At 40.7% G+C, this 20,534-nt stretch overlaps 2 protein-coding genes and 1 pseudogene across 7 annotated transcripts in view; 2 read left to right on the top strand and 1 right to left on the bottom strand.

Annotated features, from left to right (window-relative positions):
* Arhgap26 (Rho GTPase activating protein 26) overlaps positions 1-20,534 on the top strand; it is a 466,045-nt gene that overhangs the window by 393,272 nt on the left and 52,239 nt on the right. The gene's annotated exons all lie outside the window — the stretch shown is intronic.
* LOC101720208 (mitochondrial import inner membrane translocase subunit Tim9 pseudogene) lies at positions 6,370-6,652 on the bottom strand (annotated as a pseudogene).
* Positions 6,999-20,534, top strand: part of LOC106010180 (pentatricopeptide repeat-containing protein 2, mitochondrial-like) — a 36,045-nt gene continuing 22,509 nt past the window's right edge. Inside the window, 1 exon segment of the mRNA XM_087180464.1 lies at positions 6,999-20,534. This exon segment is cut by the window's right edge and continues 22,509 nt beyond it. Within this exon segment, the coding sequence (XP_087036590.1) occupies positions 17,354-18,364 (1,011 nt within the window). The 5' untranslated portion in view covers positions 6,999-17,353 and the 3' untranslated portion in view covers positions 18,365-20,534.

Below are 20,534 nucleotides of genomic sequence, written 5' to 3'. Positions count from 1 at the left end.
GACCCTGTTGATCTCAGCTTACTGACGCTGTGGTTCCTTGGGTGTGCCCCAGACCCACCCTCCATCACCTCAGGTTATGGGGGCTGGGAAGGCTACAGTTCCCCCAAGTAACATTCCCTTGGCATTTTCAGAGACTGTTACTGATGTGCCTCATCATCATCTTTGTAAGTGGCCTCAGTCGACATTTCCCTTTTCCTAGACAAGATCTCACTCACCAATCAGAAGCCCAGCTGCGCTTCACTTGGTTGAGGGTGGAGATTCCTGGCCAATGCACCATCTAATTTTTATGGGGTAAATGTGTTTGGTTATTAGCAGTTCTTTATTTTTAAAAAATATGCAGTCTGTTTCAGGCAGCCCTCAAAACCCACGAGCCAGTAGGATTTCTTTCCCAGGCACCTGGAATATCATTGGCACCAGGTCTCTACAGCAGACGGATTAAGGTGGAGGTTGGGTCACATTTTAACGCCTGGCCACATCCGTTTTCCAGCACAAATGGAAAAATGTTCTCTCTTACACATGTTCTTTTCTTTTTCCCTTTACAAATTAAAATCTTATAAAGGGTTTTTTTTCTGTAAACTTATTAATCTTAATAAATAATCTAAAACAATTTCTCAAATTTGCCATGACATATAACACATTTTTAAAGCCTTGAGGTTTAATTACAGTTATAAATGAATGAATTTCATTCTGAATTTAGCTGTCCTCAAATGCCTTATGGCACTTTGTTTTATATGTGCACGTAGGTGTTAGACGATTTAAATCTGAAATTTTTTGGTAGACACTTTAGGGAAGGAAATAGCCTTAAGATTTTGCATGCCTTTCAGCACTACTATTCCTGTAAGGAACTTTGAAGGAACTTGATGGTGCTATTTTTCTCACTTAGAGTTAATATGAATTGGGGGGTCTTATTGATGGATTCAGATTTTAAATTTGGTATATTAAAATTACATTAAAGTTAAAACACTGCTTTTTAAACATTTTTAGTGAATCTAGGAGGCAACTGTTTACTTAGCGAGGAAAGCATTCCTAGTTGGAAACAGCTTTGGGATCGTGTTTTTAACCGATTCTCTGTTCTAAGGGTCTGGAAAGGGTTGTTTGCATTTTTCTGAGGCTTCATTTGGTCTCTGTTGCGCTGGCCTTCCAGGGCACAGTCTTCGATGCAGTGGTTCTAGACAAGGTCATGGACATCACCTCAATGGATGTTCAGATCCTCTTCCAGCCCCTCACTGGAATAGCAGGTCTGGAGGCAGGGCCCAGTGATCTGTTTTTCCAAACTCTGCAGGTGATTTTGGTCTGTGCTAAAATCTGAGAGCCATAGTGGTTTAGTGTGTTGGCTCAATGGACTTCAGCAAGAATAAAATCAAGACTTACCTCATTGAAGCTCTCAGGGTCAGAAGCAGCACCATGATTGTCCATGCTGGGATGACAGTGGTAGTGCTTCCTAGAGCTCTGCCCCTGGTCACAGCTAATGTGGCTGAGGAGGGCTGGGTTTGCTTCTCAGAGGAACCCAATTAGCTTACTAGTGCCGCACTCTTAGATTCCCCAAGGAAACCAAACCATCTCCTTTGCAGACACATGCCTTTTGGCCACAAATCAAGAGGGGGTGGATGCATTAGCTAAGACAACAGATATCTTCATTCAGCATCCACTGTGTGTATGTAACAAAAGAACAGGATGCTAGTGCGTATTGATAGGAGAACAGCTTTCAAGGGTATGTGATCCTGAAAGTAGTGGATCTGCATCAACGTGAACATAGGTTAGAGATTTTTAAGTCAATATTTTCCAAACTGATGCAGGAAAAGGCAGGCCACAGGGGGCACTGGTCAGGCCAGAGCTAGGTTGGACAAGGTTCAATATGTTCTTGATTAACAGGGTCAAGCCTTGCCGCTGCCATTTCCTAACAGTAAACTTGGACAAGTTATTTGCCTTCTCTGAGTAAAACCTTTTCTGTGAATTGGTAATGGTAAGAAGAATATCTACTTTCAAGATTGCTTTCAGGGTATATGAGACAACACCTTCATAACACTTAGTACATGGTCTGGTTCAGAGTAAACAGTAAATAAAAATGGGGTCCTACTACAAGTGTCTGTAATAAGCCCCCCTCATATTTGATCAGGTGCAATGGACAGATCAGACTGAGGTTGGGGAGAGTGCAGCAAAAGCAAGACTTTATTTCTCGATCTAGCAAGAATGGGTGGCAGTTTAACAGACAGACAAGCCCACCCCAGAGTGGTTACACTAAGCAGTTTAACTCCTAGCAAGTAGTTCCCTTCCCTCTTTCTTCATTGGCTTGAATACTCCGGGGAGCACAGTCTCCTTGATGGGTGCCTATACCCTTACCTGCCCCCTCTGAATATTTTGGGAGTTTTAAAAGCAAATGATTAAGCTACATGGGTAACTCTTTTTTTTTTTTTTTTTTTGAGACAGGGTCTCACTGTGTAGTTTAGGCTGGCCTTGAACTCACTGAGTAGCCCAGGCTAGCCTGGAACTCGTGATCATCTTCCTGCCTCAGCCTCTGAGTGCTGGGATTACAGATGTAAGAAGTTAAGGGTAACTTCTTAACTGCCAGTGCTTTTCCAGTCAGAGTTAGCATAGTGAATTCCATACTTTTGACTATGTATCCTCCCACCTTTGTTGAGGGACCTCTCAGATGCATGGCTTCAGTCATGCCCTCAAGCTAATAGATTTTCACTCAGAGTTAAAGACCTTATCCTGAAAGTAGACCACTTTAAGTTTTTATTTCTTTTGGTCATGTGCCAAGAACCCATATTTTGGTCAATAAAAATTAACTGTATTCAACTTCATTTCCATAGAATTATAGCACCTAGTGACATTGTAGCTGTCTTTATTTGTGTAATTATACTCTATATGTTCACACAATGATGAAATAATGTAACAATGCGTTTCACAGAACATATGACTTTATTTTTATACCATTTGCTTAGATTGCCCCACAAATGAATAAACCCTCAGTGTTGATTTTTTTCCCCCAGTCCTGACAGTAGATGGTTGCTCAGTATTTATTTTGTTTGATCCTGATGTGACAAAAAGCAACTCAGATTTAAAAGTTATGATTATAATTTTTAAAAATAATTAATATGCCTAAAACTGAATTAACTATAAATAATAAAATACACCAGAATCGATGAATGCACTCAATTACAAGACAGATTTCAAGTTGTTTGAATAGTCAAAGACATCAGTGTTTACCGTAGGAAGCCTTGTCAAGCCACCTACCCTATTGTTTCTGCATTGGGTGGAGCCAACTGAAAGTACACTAATTAGGCTAGAAACTAATTGCATTCTCCAATCTTCACTGGGGAATAATTTAGCCTCAGGAATTCCTCTGTATCCTCTGACTTTGTGTTAATTTGACTGACATTATGGCAAAAAGGAAAACAGTTTCTGAAGGAAAGCCATTCTGAAATTCTGCATCTTAGTCATTCACTGTATTCGCTCTCTGCTGCAGATCCTCTTCCAGTGTCTGTCAACTTCCTTCTCAAAAAAGCAGTGTGTTTCTCACCAAGACATTGTTTCGCTATTTTTTCCAGGATTGTTTACAAATCAAAGACAGCTGGTGCGTTAGTCAGCTTTTCTGATGCTGTGACAAAAAACCCGAGAAAAATAACTTAAAGGAGTAAAGACATTTTTTATGATGGTTTCAGAGGCTGCAAGCCATAGTCATTGACTCCATTGCTCCTGGGGCCATGGTGAGGCAGATCACCGTGGCAGGAAACATTTGTTTTAGCAAAGCAGCTCCCCTCGTGATGGAGAGGAGGCAGAAGAGCATGAGATGATGGGCTTGCTGCACTTTTGTAGGCTCCAGGATCCAACCCGGTTGATCGTGCCACTCCCCCAGAGGGTGGTCTCCTCCCTTCGTTTGCTGGCACACATGCCAGTTATCCCTGGAAACACCCTCACAGACACACACACTGAATGTGCTTTACTAACTTCCTAGGCATTTCTCAACCCAATCTCTTTGACAGTCAAGATCAACCATCACAGCTAGTGATGGGGCTCTTCCTTAGCTGTTGTCAAAAATGCTAAGAAAAAGGATGAGATAGCTGCCTACTCCTAGACTACCTTATATTCTCTAGTTTCCCTATGCTGGAGAAACCATGTCTTCAGAAAGGGAGATGAAGTGGGGGGCAGATACTGTCCACAAATAAAGGCATGGATGGGATGTTCATCCAAGGATGATGTATTAGGAGCCTAAGAAAAACATCAGCACAATCAAAACAGCCTGTTTCAAGGAGAGGTTTTTTGTTTTGTTTTTTTTTACAAAAGAATTGATGCAGTTGAATCATAAGACATAATACAGTATACCAGGGCTAGTAGCCACCAGTCAATCACTACCCTTAGGCTAAAGAGATGTGAACAGAAATGATACCAAAATCTAGAAGTGGCAAAAGTTGGATTGTCAGTACCCTGACAGATGCAGTGACTCTTGGCCACGAGGTGGTCACTTGGTTGCTAGATGGAAGTAACCTCAAAGAAATGGAGTAGATGCCTTCATCTTCTCCTTCCTTTCCTGCTAATCTGCTAGTGCTTCCCATTGGTGAAACCGACAGGAATTCAGAATGTATGGAAATCCTTTTACTGTAATCTGTGCTAGTTAGCTCTTGAGAGAAGGGCAGGATGGAGAATGCACCTGGAAAGGCAAGTAATGCTGTTCAGCACAGTGGCAATGGAAACAGCAGGGATAACCATCAGTAAAGGACTGCTTAAAAAAACCAAGAGCAGAGTGCCAGCCAGGACAGCAGAGGTGAGACATATGTGCCATTCTACAGTAACCTTCCAAGGCCCATTAAGGGGAGAAAGGCAGATGCAGGGCACTGTGCAACTGTGGCTCTCCAGCCAGTCTGCACATAAGCATCACTTGGGGAGCCTAAAGTAAAAACTACAGCTCCTAGGCTTTCTCCTGGGAATTGACCTGAGTGGGGCCTGGGTTTGGGTTTTAAGCTTTCTGAGTGATTTTGACATGCAACTGGACTTGAAAAGCATTTGTGGGCAGTATGTAATACTATTTAGATAGGACTCCAGGGCTATAGACACAGATAAGTTGTGTACATGTCTGAAATATTCCTAGAAAGATACAGGGGAACGAATCTGTAGTTGTCTCTGGAGGAGGCAGATGGCACAGGGTCTATGAAAGAAGGAACAGCAAGTTTTCCTTTCGATGATTGCCTGTCACAATGTGGGGATCTTTCACATGTGCTGCACTGATTGTTCACCTACCCAAACTCCATTTACAATAGATGCACTTAGTTTTGAAATCACCATTCATTCTTTCATTCTTGTCAAGCTATATAGATTTTGTTTTTGTGAGAAAAAATTCCTTTTTTAACATTTAAAAATGTTTATATCCTCAGTAGCTAGAGATCTAAGTATGATGTTTTTCGATTGAAGAATAAAGCCTATACCAAGAAAGAAAGTATTATTTTGGATGTGTTGTAAATGAAATGAGAGCCATTGAATCATCCTTTCATTGGCCATCTGACTGCTCTCCAGGCTGGCTTGTCCCAGGCTTCAGGGCTCCAGGTAAGTTTAGTAAGTATAACTTGATCCAGCAGAGGAAATCTGTTGCAGACTTGATTAACAGCTTTCTCTCCACCCCCCTCCATCCTAACTAAGTACAGTGGATCGTATTACACTCTTGCCTCTGGATTATTTCAGATTTCTTACTAAAACTGGGAAGCCCTAACTTAGGAAACCACAAAGTAAATTTTAGCATTGAACAGCTACTCATGTACTTCTCCCACAGCCCCCAGCCAACATTGTGAAGTTTAAGTAGTTCATTTATTTTGAGATATACATATATACTTTTCTTTCATTTGATCTTCATCTGATTTCTACCCAGTTCCCTTTAAAAGCTCTGTTTTAAAGAAATATATAATGGAAAAGTCTTCACTTCTGACCTTTATGAAGATACGCTGGAGTTACTCAATAATAATCAGCAGTTGCCCTGGTAACCTCAGGCACTCTGCTTAAATCACTTTTTTTTTCCAGTGATATTCCCATTTATTTCATTTTCAGTAATGTTTTTCTTTTACATGATTGAATACATATCTTGCTTTAAAATTAACAGTCACAGTTGAAGAAACAGTGGCTTATTTTTCTAATTAAGTTACCAAGCTACTGAATCTTAAGGCCTCAACCTTAATGTCGCACCTTATTATTTTCACTGAACAATAAGATCCTCTATTTTGATTATTCCTGGTGAGCAGCAATTTTGTTTTTCCAGTGGTTTCCATTTGCCAAAGAGTCATGACAGGTGGTTCAACATGGTGCCCACCACTTCCAGGGAATTCCGCCTGATGAGTCCTCTTTCCCAGTGGAACAGCCGTGGCAGCCTCCGCCCAGAGCTCAGCCATTGGGACTTCTCTATCGGGGCTGGCCAAGAAGTCCCGCTTTGGCTGCCAGGGCCTCATTCTGCTGAATATGGTATTCCTGAAATGTCGGATATTCTTTGTGGTATTTCTAAATATTTCTGTAAGCAATGTTCCGAACAGGTGATCTCTTCAGGTTTTACTTCTCTTGTTGTGAAGTCTTTCACACAGTCCAAAAAGCAGGTTTCTGTAAGTTTATTGTAGGTTCCCAGGAATTCCCTAAACTGTTTTATCTGATCAGATTCTGATATCTGTGCAGCCATATTCTTTTGGTTTATTTATGAGTCACCTTTTCTGACGCATGAGTTTCCTGAGTCCCTGAGAAGCAGTTGTCCACCCTCTGCTCAGGGTTCCAGTGAGGCCTGATTTCTACTCAGTCACTGGCTTTCGTCCTTACGAGGCTGGGGGGACTGCGATGACTGTCAGCCTGTCGGGGTTACAGCGGGCGCCTTGGCCGGAGAATGGCAGAGAACACGTCTGAATCACTTTTGTTTTTAAATCACTTTTACTTATCACCATCTCCTGTCTTCAAGAGACTAAGATCACCTGCTTCATGCTAATGAAGAAAAGGCACATTTTAGTAATTTTATAATCTGTTGAACTTCTATTGTAAGGGAAGTGGTACTGTTTGTGAGTACTCACTAAAACGAGTTTTTGTTATTGTTTTGTTGTTACTAAGGCAGTGAGATTGAATAGAATTCACCTTAGATTTTGTGCACATTGGAAAGCCCTGTTCATTCTGTTTTGTTCTGCTCTGTGCTCTTAACCTGAGAAGATTTAAGTAGGTGAAACTTCCACACTAGAATTTAAGGACAGCAGCACCAAGGGATAGAACGTGAGGCAAGTCTGTTTCAGTGTCACTGACATGAAATATCACTGACAAAGATTACTAGAGCCCACTAACTCCTGCACTTTGACTTGAAGAGTACTGCTTGGAATTTGGCAAATCTGAAGCTGAGACACAGGAGACATTTATCTTCAACTGAGTTTATTGGCTTCCACTCTGTCATGGCAGAAATCTACATCCTCCTGTAGAATCCATATATTGTAATTTAGAGCATTGGCCTCATGGTAGGAGCTTCAAATAATTCTCTGCTTTTTCTGGGGAAAAAAAGAGTCCTGTTACCACTAAATAGACACATCCTCTTACATTCCTCTCTTAACCCTTTCTATGAATCTGGAATTAGAGGGAATATGTCCTTAGTTATCCCATGGTAAGACTTACAATGTTCAGTTATCACAGTGAAAATAAACTGGCAGTAGATCAGGAATCAAGAAGTGGAGTCATGGGAATTGTGGACATGCTAATCCAACAGAGACCAGATCCACACGTTAGTGACTGACATAGCCGATGCAGTCATCCAGAAGCAGTTAGACCCCACACTATCCCAAGAGAAAATTGCAAGCATTTAATTAGTACTGAACTCTTGCTAGTTGCTCTTGCTTTATTTTTTTTCCTGTACACTTACATCTCCATATAACACAAGCTTACTTTAGTCTTATGTTTCCCTTTGGAATATGGCACCACCAGTTGAATTTTGGCTGCCATGGCCTAATTGCAGTCTAGAGCACTCATTAGAATCCAAAATCAGTATCCAGAACCAGCCAGATCTGCCAGACAGTCCCTTCCCACTTGAATCATTATTCCATACTCTCTGAAAGAGACTAAATTGTACTCTCCCTTCATATCTCTTAATGCTCAGATGGAAGAGATCAGATATACATACATGAAAGGCATTGCTGCTGTTGCAATACAGATTCTAAGGAGTGGGCTGGTCGTGTACCCAAAAATAGATAATGTTGAAGTTATCTTTGCAATTGTGCATTATGTGGGCAGAGTTTCCAGTAATCCCCCTAGTTCCTCTTCTAGATCTGCTTTAAAGTTTATACTGTCTTTGTCTCCTTGGTCTAGTTTACTGTGAGCTTGGGAGGAGGAGCTCTAGTTTTATGACCCAAGTTTTTTGTTGTTGTTGTTGTTGTTGTTTTGGGGTTTTTAAAATTATTTAACATGTTCACCATAAGGCTTCCTGCATCTCAGACTCGGCAGATTGTCAAGTGCTGGGATTAGAAAAGATAAAGCAACATCCCAAATGTATTTCTTTTCCCCACAGAGATCTCTATGGCTCCAATGATTTAGATGCCAAAAGGCTTAAAATTTGGATTTTAAGAATGATATAGGGAGAAAAATAGCAAAAAGTAGAGAAAGCTGGAATTTGATCATTCAAATATGTTGCATTTTTGAAGGCCCCTTCTTCTCCCCGAAGACTTTCTCATTAGGATATATCTGTACATTTTTTCCTTCCCAATTAACAGTTTATTAATATTTTAGTGTCAAAAATCTGTAACAATTTTTTATATAAAGCCCTAAATCAAATATCTTGTTAAACTAAAATTTAATTCAGACTTGTAGAATTGTTTTCTGATCATATATGGGAGAGAAAATATCCAAAATTAGTAGTTCTTTAAACCCTCCATCAATATAAATAAGAAAAAATAAGTGAAGTGAGACTATGCCTCACTGTGGCTTAGGAGAATTTTTGCCAGTAAATTTTCCTGTGATACCTAAATCTCTATATGGGTCTGAGGATTCTTTTTTTGTTCTTTGTCTTTAAGACGATTCTAAATTAAATGCCTTTTTCCTTACCAGTCAGTTATGAATTCTGTCTTGAATTTCCACGTGAATTAGTTATATATTATGCCCAAAAGCAAGCAAGCAAGCACTCTGGTTCACTGTTACAAAGAAAGGCATTCTTCAGGCTGTATTTTTCTTTGCATCCCTGTCTGATTTTTCCAGGCTCTTCTTCCACTTCCAGAAATGTCAACTCCTGGAGTTTATTTTTTTCAATGCTCTACCAATTCCAGTGGCAATACAAAGGGAGGCTTAATAAAACCAGAGTTGATACTTTGAACACAGCTGGTCTGAATTGGAGCATAGAGAGCTCTGTCTGTTAGCCATAACCTGAATGCTCCTATTGAAACTCAGGCAGAGCCAGCTTTGTACCTCATTCCACGTTTTTGGTTCTCCTCATACAAGCAAGTTCATAATGTAACCATCTGAACTTGGCATGTCTCATGAAGAATTAGATCTCTATGTGCAAAAATGTTCAGGGAACCCTAAAAGCCTCATCTAGAATCTGAATATGTAATCAGCATGTTGGACCCCAAAACAGGAAGGCAGTGTGATTTTAAGCAGAACCTATTTGTATGTTGCCACAGTCTTATGCTTAGCTTCACTTGGATTCATGTGGAAGTACAGGAATTAGTAGATAAGAAAGAAAACAAAATCCTTGCTCAGTTGAGCTAATGTGGATTTTGCCACCTATGGAGACAGCCCTTTTTCTCTGGAAAGCATTACCAGATTGCTTTTCTGCGCAACACTATGTGCCTGGCCTGGTTCCATGCTGCATCTGTGAAACTGGATTGTGTGTTTGTGCAAAACCGGGGGCAGAATCAGGACCCCAGGGACCATACTGTAGTTTTGCAGAGTGGAGATACAGGTTGAGATCTTTGGTGACAAGATGGAGAAGGGGGTGGAGAGATGAGATATTATCGGTAGGGGAGGAACTTTGGAGGAGCAGAAATATCTAGGAGAAAGTTTTATGAAGCTTCTCGTATGTGGTATATAATATGAATCCTCTTCCATGTCACCTCATGAAGTCTTCCGAAAAAAACCAGTTCCTTGTTACCCAGTCTTTGACAGTATTAAGAACTTGGGCCTTGGGGACAGACTTATTTCATATCCCAGCTCCACTGCTTATTAGCCATTTTACAATGCACAAGTTACATGACCTCTATAATACTCATCTATTTGGTGGAAATAATAATAGTATTTACCTCATAAGGTTGTCGTGAGAATTAGTCAAAATAGTTCATGGAAAATACCAGCACATGAATGCTCAGTAAAAGTTGTATACCGCAGGGCCAGGGATTTAGCTCAGTGCCGCTGCGCCTGCCTTGCAAGCACAAGGTCCTGAGTTTGATCCCTGATACTGGGAGAAAAAAAAGTTACTTACCTACCATAATTATGGTCATAGTTGTTCTAGGAATAATAGGATTTGGAATATCTTTGGTGTTTGCACTGAGGTGCCAAGTCCTGCTTTGTGATGGACGAAGGGTGAGTAGGGATGCTTCCCACAGGATCCACTTGCACCTGAGGTATAGAATAACACTACACCCAGCCCAAAGTTTCTGGACCAGCTGTGCTGAACCTAGGGCACGTGTGCTGCAGTGGGCTATTTGTTATCATTAAAAGCGCTAAAACGTTCGCCATCATTGATTCTAGACCAAACCTAGTTACTTACCTGGCAGTGAGCACAAAAGCTCTAGCCAGCGAGTCACAGCTCTGTCAGGTGTCTCTAGTTCTGCTGGACACCCTCCCGGTACTATTCAGAGATGTTGGGGCCCAGGCAGAGCAGGAGCTCCAGGAGGGGCTGTAAGGAAGAAGGCAGGGACCAGAAGGAACTGCAGTAGCTTTCTCGGGTCTACATCAGCATTCAACTGCTTGGTGTGTTGGCCGCTCAGTCCAACTGCTTCCGCCTAATGTTCTCACCTGACCTATATTTCCATTGTGCGCATGTCTTTCCTTCTTGACTCCGCTTCCTCATAGATATGGATTGCCCACACCCCTTATGGCCGTAGTGCTGCCTCAGCTTCACTCTGCATAGAATTTCACCAGCAGCTTCTGCTGAATTTTCTACTTTCCAACCTTATTTCCTGAGAAAGAATCTGATTGGCTGAGGTCAGCTTTCTGCTGAGCCAGGTCACTGGCTTGTGGCCAGCTTATGGACCAGAGAGTTTGAGGCTGGAGATTCTAGTTTAATCACCTGAAGCCAGAGGGCTGGGTTACTCAATCTTTCAGCAGGAACTGAGAGTACAGGAGGTTCTAAGGTTGCCACATCCAGGAGGTACCTTATTTTGTCCACAATTATACTAGGTTTTTCATCATCCAGTATTTTGGAAGTAACACACTGTAAGAGGTAGTTATATTCAGAGAACACAAAGTTCATTGCTGATGGACAAGGTACAGAAGAACTTTTTAAAAAGTCATTAAAAACTAATCTTACAGAGGCCAGGGTAAACAGCAAGCTACCCTTCCCACCACACAATAGCTCCTTTGGTCACAACTATGTGACAGTACAAGGCAGTAATTGATTTTTATAATCTCCACTCCTAGGTAAATTACTTTTGATATACTCTGGTTTCGAAAGTAGAGAAGTACGTGCTCTGCCTTAGAAAGATTTCCATTGAATATAAGAACAAGAGTGTTTAAATAATTACTCCTTAATTTGTTTTAGAGTTACTTGATGGAAAACCTTGTTCTTCATTAATGTAAATTTTGCACCACAATTCCATATGACCCAGAGATGGTAACAGTGTGAGAAAACAAGGGGAAGCACATGACCAAGGCAAATCAACCATGTTTTCATAGATGTGTTTAAAACCAGAGGTGTTAAGTCTTGCCCTCCAGCATGGTCAGCAGCCATGGTCCCTACCAAGTCCAGTTGCTGCCATTCCAGTGCGCAAGAAACATCTGGGGGATAGTGGGGGCAACTTTAAGCAGAAGGCTTTCTTTTCTCTTTGTGTAGTTGAGGAGTTTCAGTCTTCTGTGACCAGAGTATCCATATGACTTTGCATTCCCCCTACCCCTTGGTACTGAGGATCAAAACCAGGGCCTCACACATATTAGGCAAGTGCTCTGCCACTGAGCTACATCTCCAGCCCAAACTTATCTTTTTTATTCTCTCAGTCATTCAATAGTTTTCACTGAATGCCTTCACTGTATAAGCGAATTATAGCCATGCTTCATTCTATTGTGCTTCACTTAGTGAGATTTGCAGATAGTACTACTTTTACAAATTGAAAGTTTGTGGCAATCCCACCTTGAGCAAGTCTGTCAGCACTATCTTTCCAGAAACTCAGATGATTGTTAGAATTTTTTAAGCCATAAAGCATTTCTTAATCATGTAAATTGTTTTTATACGCAATTCTCTTGCACACTCAATAGACTATGTTATAGTGTAAACTTAACTTTTATGTGCACTGAGAAACCGAAAAACTCATGGAACTTGCTTTACTGTGATAGTTTGCTTTATTTCAGGGATCTCAAACCAAAGTCACAAAGTCTGAAGTATACCTGTAAAGATGAGTTAGATTGGGATAGGCCCCTTAATGGGGACAGATAACAGAAATATAAAATAACTGTAAGACCAAGTTGAAAGGCCTAGATGGTACAAAGTAAGTGCTGCTGGATCTCCCAGTCAGGCAAGGTGACTTTGGCTTGAATGATCAAGGAAGGCTTAATGATCATATTGGCATCTGACCTCACAATCTTGAAAGATGAGTTGATTTAGATAGAAGAGCAAATGACAAAAGGCTCAGAGGTAGTAACGTACAAGATATTCACAGGGAGCTGTTCATAATTAACTTTGTACATATGCTTTTCATCTATAATATTACAGTTGTTTTGTTTCTTGTGTCAATATGATTTTTACTTCCTTAGGCGGTAAAGCTGGGGAAGCCTAGTCATGTTGTCTTCCCATTCCAGAATTTCATGCTAGCTGGATCCCCATGGAACATCTTCTACCAATTTATCCTGTGTAATTAACTTGCCTGAGACGTTCTCTATTTTCATCACAGTTTGCTTCACAGTCAAATAAGCCTCACCATCTGGAACTTCTTTCTTTCTTTTTTTTTTTAACACACATTTTCTTCCACAAAGGGCCTTTTTCCATTTCTAAGTGTCACTTAAGGTCCTACAACATTCTGCTTCATTGTCTTTGCTTTAAGGTTTATATTGTAAAAAGCCAACCACAGAGATTTGAAAACAAGCTCTATCCCTCTTTTCTACATTACTACCCCAAATCTGACAAATTTTGGCACCTTCAGCTTTCTACAAGGGCAGTTTTCCTTGAAGTTAGGGTATATCTCTAAGAGACTAGCTGGCACTGAGTCCCCAGAGGGTAGAGCAGCTCGGAGACTATTGCAATAGGCCAGATTCATAGTGAGATTAATAAGGAAAGAGAATAAATAGTGATCACATAACCTTACTGATCATATAACCTACTTAGTTTTACTCCTTAGATAGAATTGTACGTTTAACCTTCAGTTACTGTGCTAAACCTGTGAAAGTGCATTTGTTGTTCATTTTCATTTTGGATTGGTAACATCGATTCTTTCTCAAACTGTAAATGAACTATGGAAACTGCATTCCAGACACTCAGCTGAAGGCTGGCACACAGCCCCAAAGCACCTAAACTTACTATTGGGGACTTTCATTTAAGAATGTTTGCATTTCTCTTGGTCCAGAGCCTCTCTGGGCCTTGACAAAGCCTGACTATTCCTGTTCTTCTCACATTTTTCCAGAAAATGAGCATTAATATAACTGACATCTTTTAAATGTATAGACAGTTGTTATGTTCAAGATCTTATATGTTGACATGGCCAAATTTACCAATCAGGATTCTTGGTTCCAAGTAACAGAAAAGCTAATTCTACTATCTTAGGCCAAAGTGGAACTTAGTGGGTCACAAGTGTACCTGAGAAGCCCAGGAATGTTGGTGTTCAGCATGGTTGCATCCAGGAACTCAGATGTTGCCACTGGGATCTGGGCTTTGCCATCTCTCAGTTCAGCTTTCCTCTGGGTTTACTCTCCTCTTAGGTTATCCCTGATTTCTTTCATTCCAAGATGAGCTCTACCAGCTAGACTTATTTCCATAGAAGTCCAAGTCCAGCACAATAGAGCCTCTCATTCCAGTAGCTTGAACAATCGTCTGAGCCTAATTTCTTGTGGCTTAAGCCCATCTTTAACTAGTCTCTGGCAAGGAGTGTGTGATGTTCTACTGGGCTAGGCCTCAGTTGCCTATTCATCCCTTGACTGGGTAGGAAGAAGAGGCTTGACATGCAAAGCACATGGACTATGAGAATGGCGAAAAGGTGTCTTCAGAGGAGAGAGCCCCAGACCACTGGTGTCCACTACACTAGGTTTTGCTTATACCCACTTCATAAAGGACTTGGTGACTATACTACAGGATACAGATTTTTCCTGCCTCTTTCCAACTCCCTAGGACTTCCTTATATGTTCTCTGCCAATGTCCCTTTTTCAAGTCCAACTGGTTGTTGCATTATTTATTTTATTCCCAGTTTATTGAATAATATCTTTTTACAAAGTTTTAAAATGAAAATAATGTCATCTTTTTACTTAGCCCTGGACTCAGTTGATTCATTTAACAAACAATTTTGAGGGGAAAAGGCTCTCATTATCAGGACCCATTATAGATCATTAAAGAGCATATGGCACATAACAGTGTGCTAGGATAGCTTCTAGTAGTTTAATGACAGTATTGTAAGGAGTCTTTCTCATCATCTTAGAATTTGATGAACCAGAAGTAAAGAAATTGAAAAGGACTGGCCCCTTCCCTTCTATGAGAGCCATAAACATGCAACAACGATGTGCCTTCTGGCTCAGTGGCTCTGAGAGTTCCTGAGGTGCAGGCAGCTGGTTGGTGGCATCTCCTGGTGGCCTGTCAGAACAGTGGTACAACCAAAAGCCAGCTTATGAGCTATGCAAAAGTCTCCGACTTGTGGTGACATTGTCCAAAACCTTTGAGTGTGAATAGAAAATAATTTTCCTGCCAAGATCACATTGACCTCCTGGAAGATTCCACCTTATTTGGATCCTCCAGTGCCTGGTTTTCACTCCTGAGAACAAATTTTGCTCTCAAAGGTTGAAATCAAATCTCTATAGATAGAATGGTGATAGTGATAAATTTACATTAAGCACCAGTGTGCCAGGCATTTTACATGTACTTACTTTTATTTCATCATCATACCCATTAGGTACTATTATAACCCCTACTTTACACATAAGAAAATAGGCACCAAGAGGATACCTAATGTATCTGAGGGTAGAGCCTGGGATTTGAAACTGGGCAGTTTGGGTGGTCCAAGTTCAGTATTCCCCCATGCCTAGCCAGTATGTTCAGCTGCTTCCATAGGCCACAATTTGACCTGAGGCCTGTCTAGCCCCTGGCCAACAAGTCCCCTGTGGTCTTGAGGACTAGTCTCTCATTCCTTGTCATGGCTTGTGGCCCTAGATGAGAGCCACTCTTGAGATACTGAGATCTGACAGGTATGCAGAAAGGATTCTGATACAGCCCATCCAGAGCAGGGAGCCAGTTGTCATTTTGTTCCTTCATAAGGAACACAGCTTTATAGCGTGCCTCATTTCTCCCAAGTTTCAAACTTTACGGAGCCCTTTCTTCGTATTCCAAGTGTGTTGGCAAAGGTGCTACATCTCCTGAGGCATTCCCTACGCCTTCAGTCCCAGGTAAGCTGCATTTTTCACATTCATGAGATCTCTTTTACATTTGCCCATTCCTGCCACTTAAAAGAACTAAAGTAATAACTCCCTCAAAAGCTGACCATCTGGTTGTCACTACACTTCCCTCCAAATTGAAGAGGTGGCAGGCAACAGTATGTTTGCAAGCCCAGCATTTCTCTGTGGCATAGGCACAATCTCACGGTCTACTAATTGCATTTCCAGTTCGTTTTTATGTCTGTGACTTGAGAATTGAACTTCCTCTTAATTTTTTTCTATTTCCTTCCTTTTATTTCTTGGAATCCAGGTATAATTTTCCCCCTTAGGGCTGGACTAATTTCAATACACTTATTAAAGGATGGCTTCACAGCACGGGAATCATATCCATCTCAAAATCTGTGTTGGCAATCATCAGACACTCATCTCCTCTTGCCAGCTAAAACTAGGGCAGCATTTTCAAGACTTGCAAACCTTTACTAAGTACAGGCATTTGTTTGTTATTTCAAACCTTTGTATGCTGACAAGCTTGGTACGTGTGCATGTGTGTGTTTAGAGCACAGTTTGGTGACATGTGCCAGATATCTGGTGACAACTGTTCTTTGAGCATGACTGATAACCAAACAAAATCCAGGAATGTGAGCCGCCTTATTCTTCTAAAAGTACACACATGGTTAAGTAAAATTGGGATAAATAATAACATCAGATTAACAAAAGCTGAGAGGAATAGAGTAATTCATCATAAAAGTGTCCTGAACCATCTAGCAGCCAAGCCAAAGGGGAAAAAATTGATGGGATGTGGAGTTTAGTTGTCTTCAAAGAAAGCATACCAGTTCATCTTGAGTTGCAAGTTGTAATATTAATATGTCATATGAAGGCCTATATTAATGATTTTGAATAGCATAGTAGATAATGTCTTTGATACCAGTTTCATGCAAAAAATACATGGGGTTGTACATATGCAGCTGTTTCTCCTACTAGCTCTGGTTAAATGTAGAGTGTAATGTTAAACTGAAGTTTTGAAAGGTACTTCTTATAGTGCTTTCTGGCGATCTACCTGGTTGCACAATGATGGATAGAAGACAAGATTCCCCTCAGAGCAAGTGTCTCCCTAGTTGTCCTATCCATGCATTTGACAGAAGTTATACCACCAGTGGTTCTAAATTGAGGTTTATAGGACTATAAGGACCTGAGTGCAGATATCCATGTTGTTGATTGGAATAAGAAGCCAGAGCCATAATCCATGGTTTTATTGAGGAAATTAGGCTGAATGGAATCCATGTTTCCGTGGAGTTCACTTGCATTGACCAAGCAGTTACCAAGTGCTGACAGGGAGCCTCCTCCACAGTGCTGGGAATTTGGTGTTCAGTGCCTTTGAAGACCTAGGTCCTTTTCAGGGAAGGAGACAGTGATTACAGGGAAGTGGGCTTAGGATGCAGGAATATCCAGAGGAAGGACACTGAATCTCCCCCTCTGTGCTACCTCTTAGGGAGTGAGTTAAAAAGTCCTTGTGTGGGCTGCTCATCAGTCCTCGAGAAAAGTTGGGCTGCTTGCGCCACGGATCTCCCCAAGTCCCTGGGTGGCAGGCTCAGGCTCCACTTGCTGCTGCTGCCCTCTCGGAGCTAAAAGATACCTACTTACAGATAGTATTATGAAATTAAAGGAATTTCAACATAAGAAAGTGGCTGTTGCATATAATCTTCCTGGCACCAAAGAAACTTATTTTAGAAACTTGGAAGAGAAATTGACCCAGAACAAACTCATCTTGAAGGACAAGCTGAAAACCTTGCTTCATTTGTGTCAGTCCCAGGAGGACATGGAGCTGGCTAAAAATGTCATTCACAGGTACCATGCAGAAACTAGAAATATGACTTTGGGGGAATATAAATTTGGATCAATTTTCATGAGGCTGTGTTATGAGATGGATCTTGAGGAATCTGCAGTGGAGCTCATCAAAGATCAGCATTTACAAGGTTTCTTTTCAGACTTCCCATCATTCAATATTTTGATGGATATGTTATTTATGAAGGGCAAATATGAAAGTGCATTGGAAATATTGATAGAGATGAAAAACCAGGATGTGAAGTTCACCCAGGATACCTATGTCCTTGCTTTTGCAATTTGCTACAAGCTGAACAGCCCAGAATCTTTTAAAATCTGTACTACATTAAGAGAAGACACCCTAGTCAAAGGAGACATTGTCTCCAGGAGAGCATCTTGTTTTGCTGTGGCGTTAGCTCTGAATCAGAATGAAATGACCAAAGCTGCATCCATATTTTCTCAAATCATGAATCCAGAGACCATAACCTACACTAATTTAAATATCATGATCCATATTCAGTCAAATATGTTGGAAACCCTAATAGAGATACTATAAAGTGCTGCAGAAGGAAATTTATCCAGATTTGTGAAAAGACAGGAGTTCTCCGAGGAGGTGCTGGTCAAAGTGAGGGAAAAAGTGAAGGATGTGCTCAACCTTGTGGACAGATTTGAGGAGATCTATGGGAAACTACATATACATCGCCACGTGACTTCTTACACTCTGGATGCTCTGTTCTGCCATACCCCCAGGGACAAGAATTCTCATACTCCACTACTAAACAGGAAGAGGGTCAGCCAGCGTACCTTCCAGCCCCTTAGCCAGCGCCTATGGGCCAAGTAACCCTATTTTCAACTTTCCTCTGGGTCTGAGGGGCCTGCTTCAAGTGAACAATTGGCTTCTGTAAGAAATCAGGCCTCTTACTTCAGTGGATGTTGTGCTAACACTTGGTCTCCCTATGTCACAAGTTCATTGAATGATGGCATGCTGAGCAGAGAAGTTTCTTTGTTGTGCTGCTGTGAAGATCTGGATCAAGCAAAGAAAGCTCAGCTCCCTCAAAGGCAGTCTTCCCCTGTGTCACTGTTGAGGAAGGAGTATGATTTGAGTCTTCAGTGCAGCTTATAGCACCTGAATAGACTCCAGTGCACATCATCAGGAATGAACTACACTAGAAGTGTCATCTTCCCTGTTTTTCAAGAGAGTAATTGGTTGTAATAATACCCTCGCTGATTTTAGGAGCTCCAAAACCCTGTCCTACCATGTTGGGAAACAGCCAAGGTTTTTCTCACTGCCCTGCCATCATTTAATTCTCTGACCCTACATAGAACACTTGAGCCCTCATTTTTCTATCTGCAAGTAATCGTGCCTGTGTGTGTTGGCATAATGACTTGAAATCTTCATCCAAGTTTCATTTCACTCAAGTATTCTCAAAAATAAGAGAAATAAAAAGGTACCTGAGCAAAAAAAAAAAGTCCTTGTGTGAAGACGGAGGATATTGTTGGCAAATGGACACATACAAGCACTAACAAGGAGCTATAATATCATGCACTCAACAACCAGGTCAGTCTACAGGATGTTTATGAAATATGGAGACAGGGAGAGTAGAATAGGGAAATGGAGCTTTGTGCTAGAACACAGTTCATAAGAGGTATATTTGTAGGTAGGACCATGATGCTTTTCCCCTTATCCTCCAAAAAAAAGTTGTTTTATTAATAATAGTTAACATTTTCTTGAGCTATTACTTCACTTTGCTTAGCAACTTGCATACACATTATTGTACTTAATCCTCATTGTCCCCCTCTGAGGCAGATATTCTTTTCCCCATTTTGTAGACAGAAAGTAAAATTAAAGATGAAGTAGCTTGCCAGGAATCCAGGCAGTCCACCACCATGCCTGGTTTAAACATCAGTAATTTTTAAAAGGAAGATGGCAGGAGGAAAGATAAAATGTCAGTATTCATTCACTGCTTCTTCTGTTTATCAAACTCCACATTTCTGTCCCATTCAAAAGTAAAAGATAGGAAATAACCTGCCTATTTATTGGTAAGGACCTGGTTGAATAGGTTGTTGCATATCTCTGCAATGGAAAGCTATATCGTCACAAGAACAAGGGAGCAACTTTCCATGACCTGAGAGAGCAGTTTCCAGTAAACATGGCTAGGGGAAAATAAACAGTGTTCAGAACAATGTGAATAACTTTAACCTTTTGGTTTTTTTTTTAAAGAGGAAAGGATGTGAAATCTTACACATAAGTTTGCGTGTTTCTTTAATATCTGTAGAAGAAAACATAAACTCAATAATGATTTGTTCTGGAGAAGGGGTCAGTAAGAACGGAGGCTTACTTTTCCTATCCTCCCTTTTATACTGTTTGGAAATTTTGTCAACTGATATAATAACCATTCAAAATAATACATTAGTATAAAAAATTAAAAAGAAAACTCCCCAGCCCCCTAAACAGATTGATGGAGATTCATATATACTTCTAACTCATGGTTATGAATTATCCGTCATAAGACTATTTTAAATCTGTAGCTTATAACCAGGCAACTCTGTAGCAATAGAGGATTACCTGAGATCATAAGTAATTGGAGCTCTCATCCAAATACTTGCTGATATACTACATCTGAGATTCTAAACAAGTGAGCAAAAAAGCCCCATATTGAATTCCTAAGCCTCATACCTGTCAGGGACTGATAAGTGCACATGGGCAGGTTCTTTGATATGTGGCCAAGTCCATTATAAGAGATAAGCAACCTGAAGTGCAAACCTGTGATTTAACTACATTTCAAACTTGATAGAAAACTACAGGATGAACGCCAAAGAGAACCTATGTGCTCAGAATTTATCTGTTGCTCCAGCTCTTTAGATTTTCCTTTCTTATAAGAAAGGAACTCAAAATTTATGTCTCATGTTTCAGATTGTTTGGTGACCTAAGGGCTAACTTTTACTTTTTGTGTTTCACAAGTGACTAAGTGTGGTATTATTAAAACCACTAAAAAGTCAGGCATTTAGGG

The sequence above is a fragment of the Heterocephalus glaber genome, unplaced genomic scaffold (assembly GCF_053883595.1).
Source record: "Heterocephalus glaber isolate CG9 unplaced genomic scaffold, H.glaber_assembly_v1.0 deba00001463, whole genome shotgun sequence".
Lineage (NCBI taxonomy): Eukaryota > Metazoa > Chordata > Mammalia > Rodentia > Bathyergidae > Heterocephalus > Heterocephalus glaber.
Note: the sequence above shows the minus strand (reverse complement) of the source record. Positions and strands in the feature narration are given on the sequence as shown.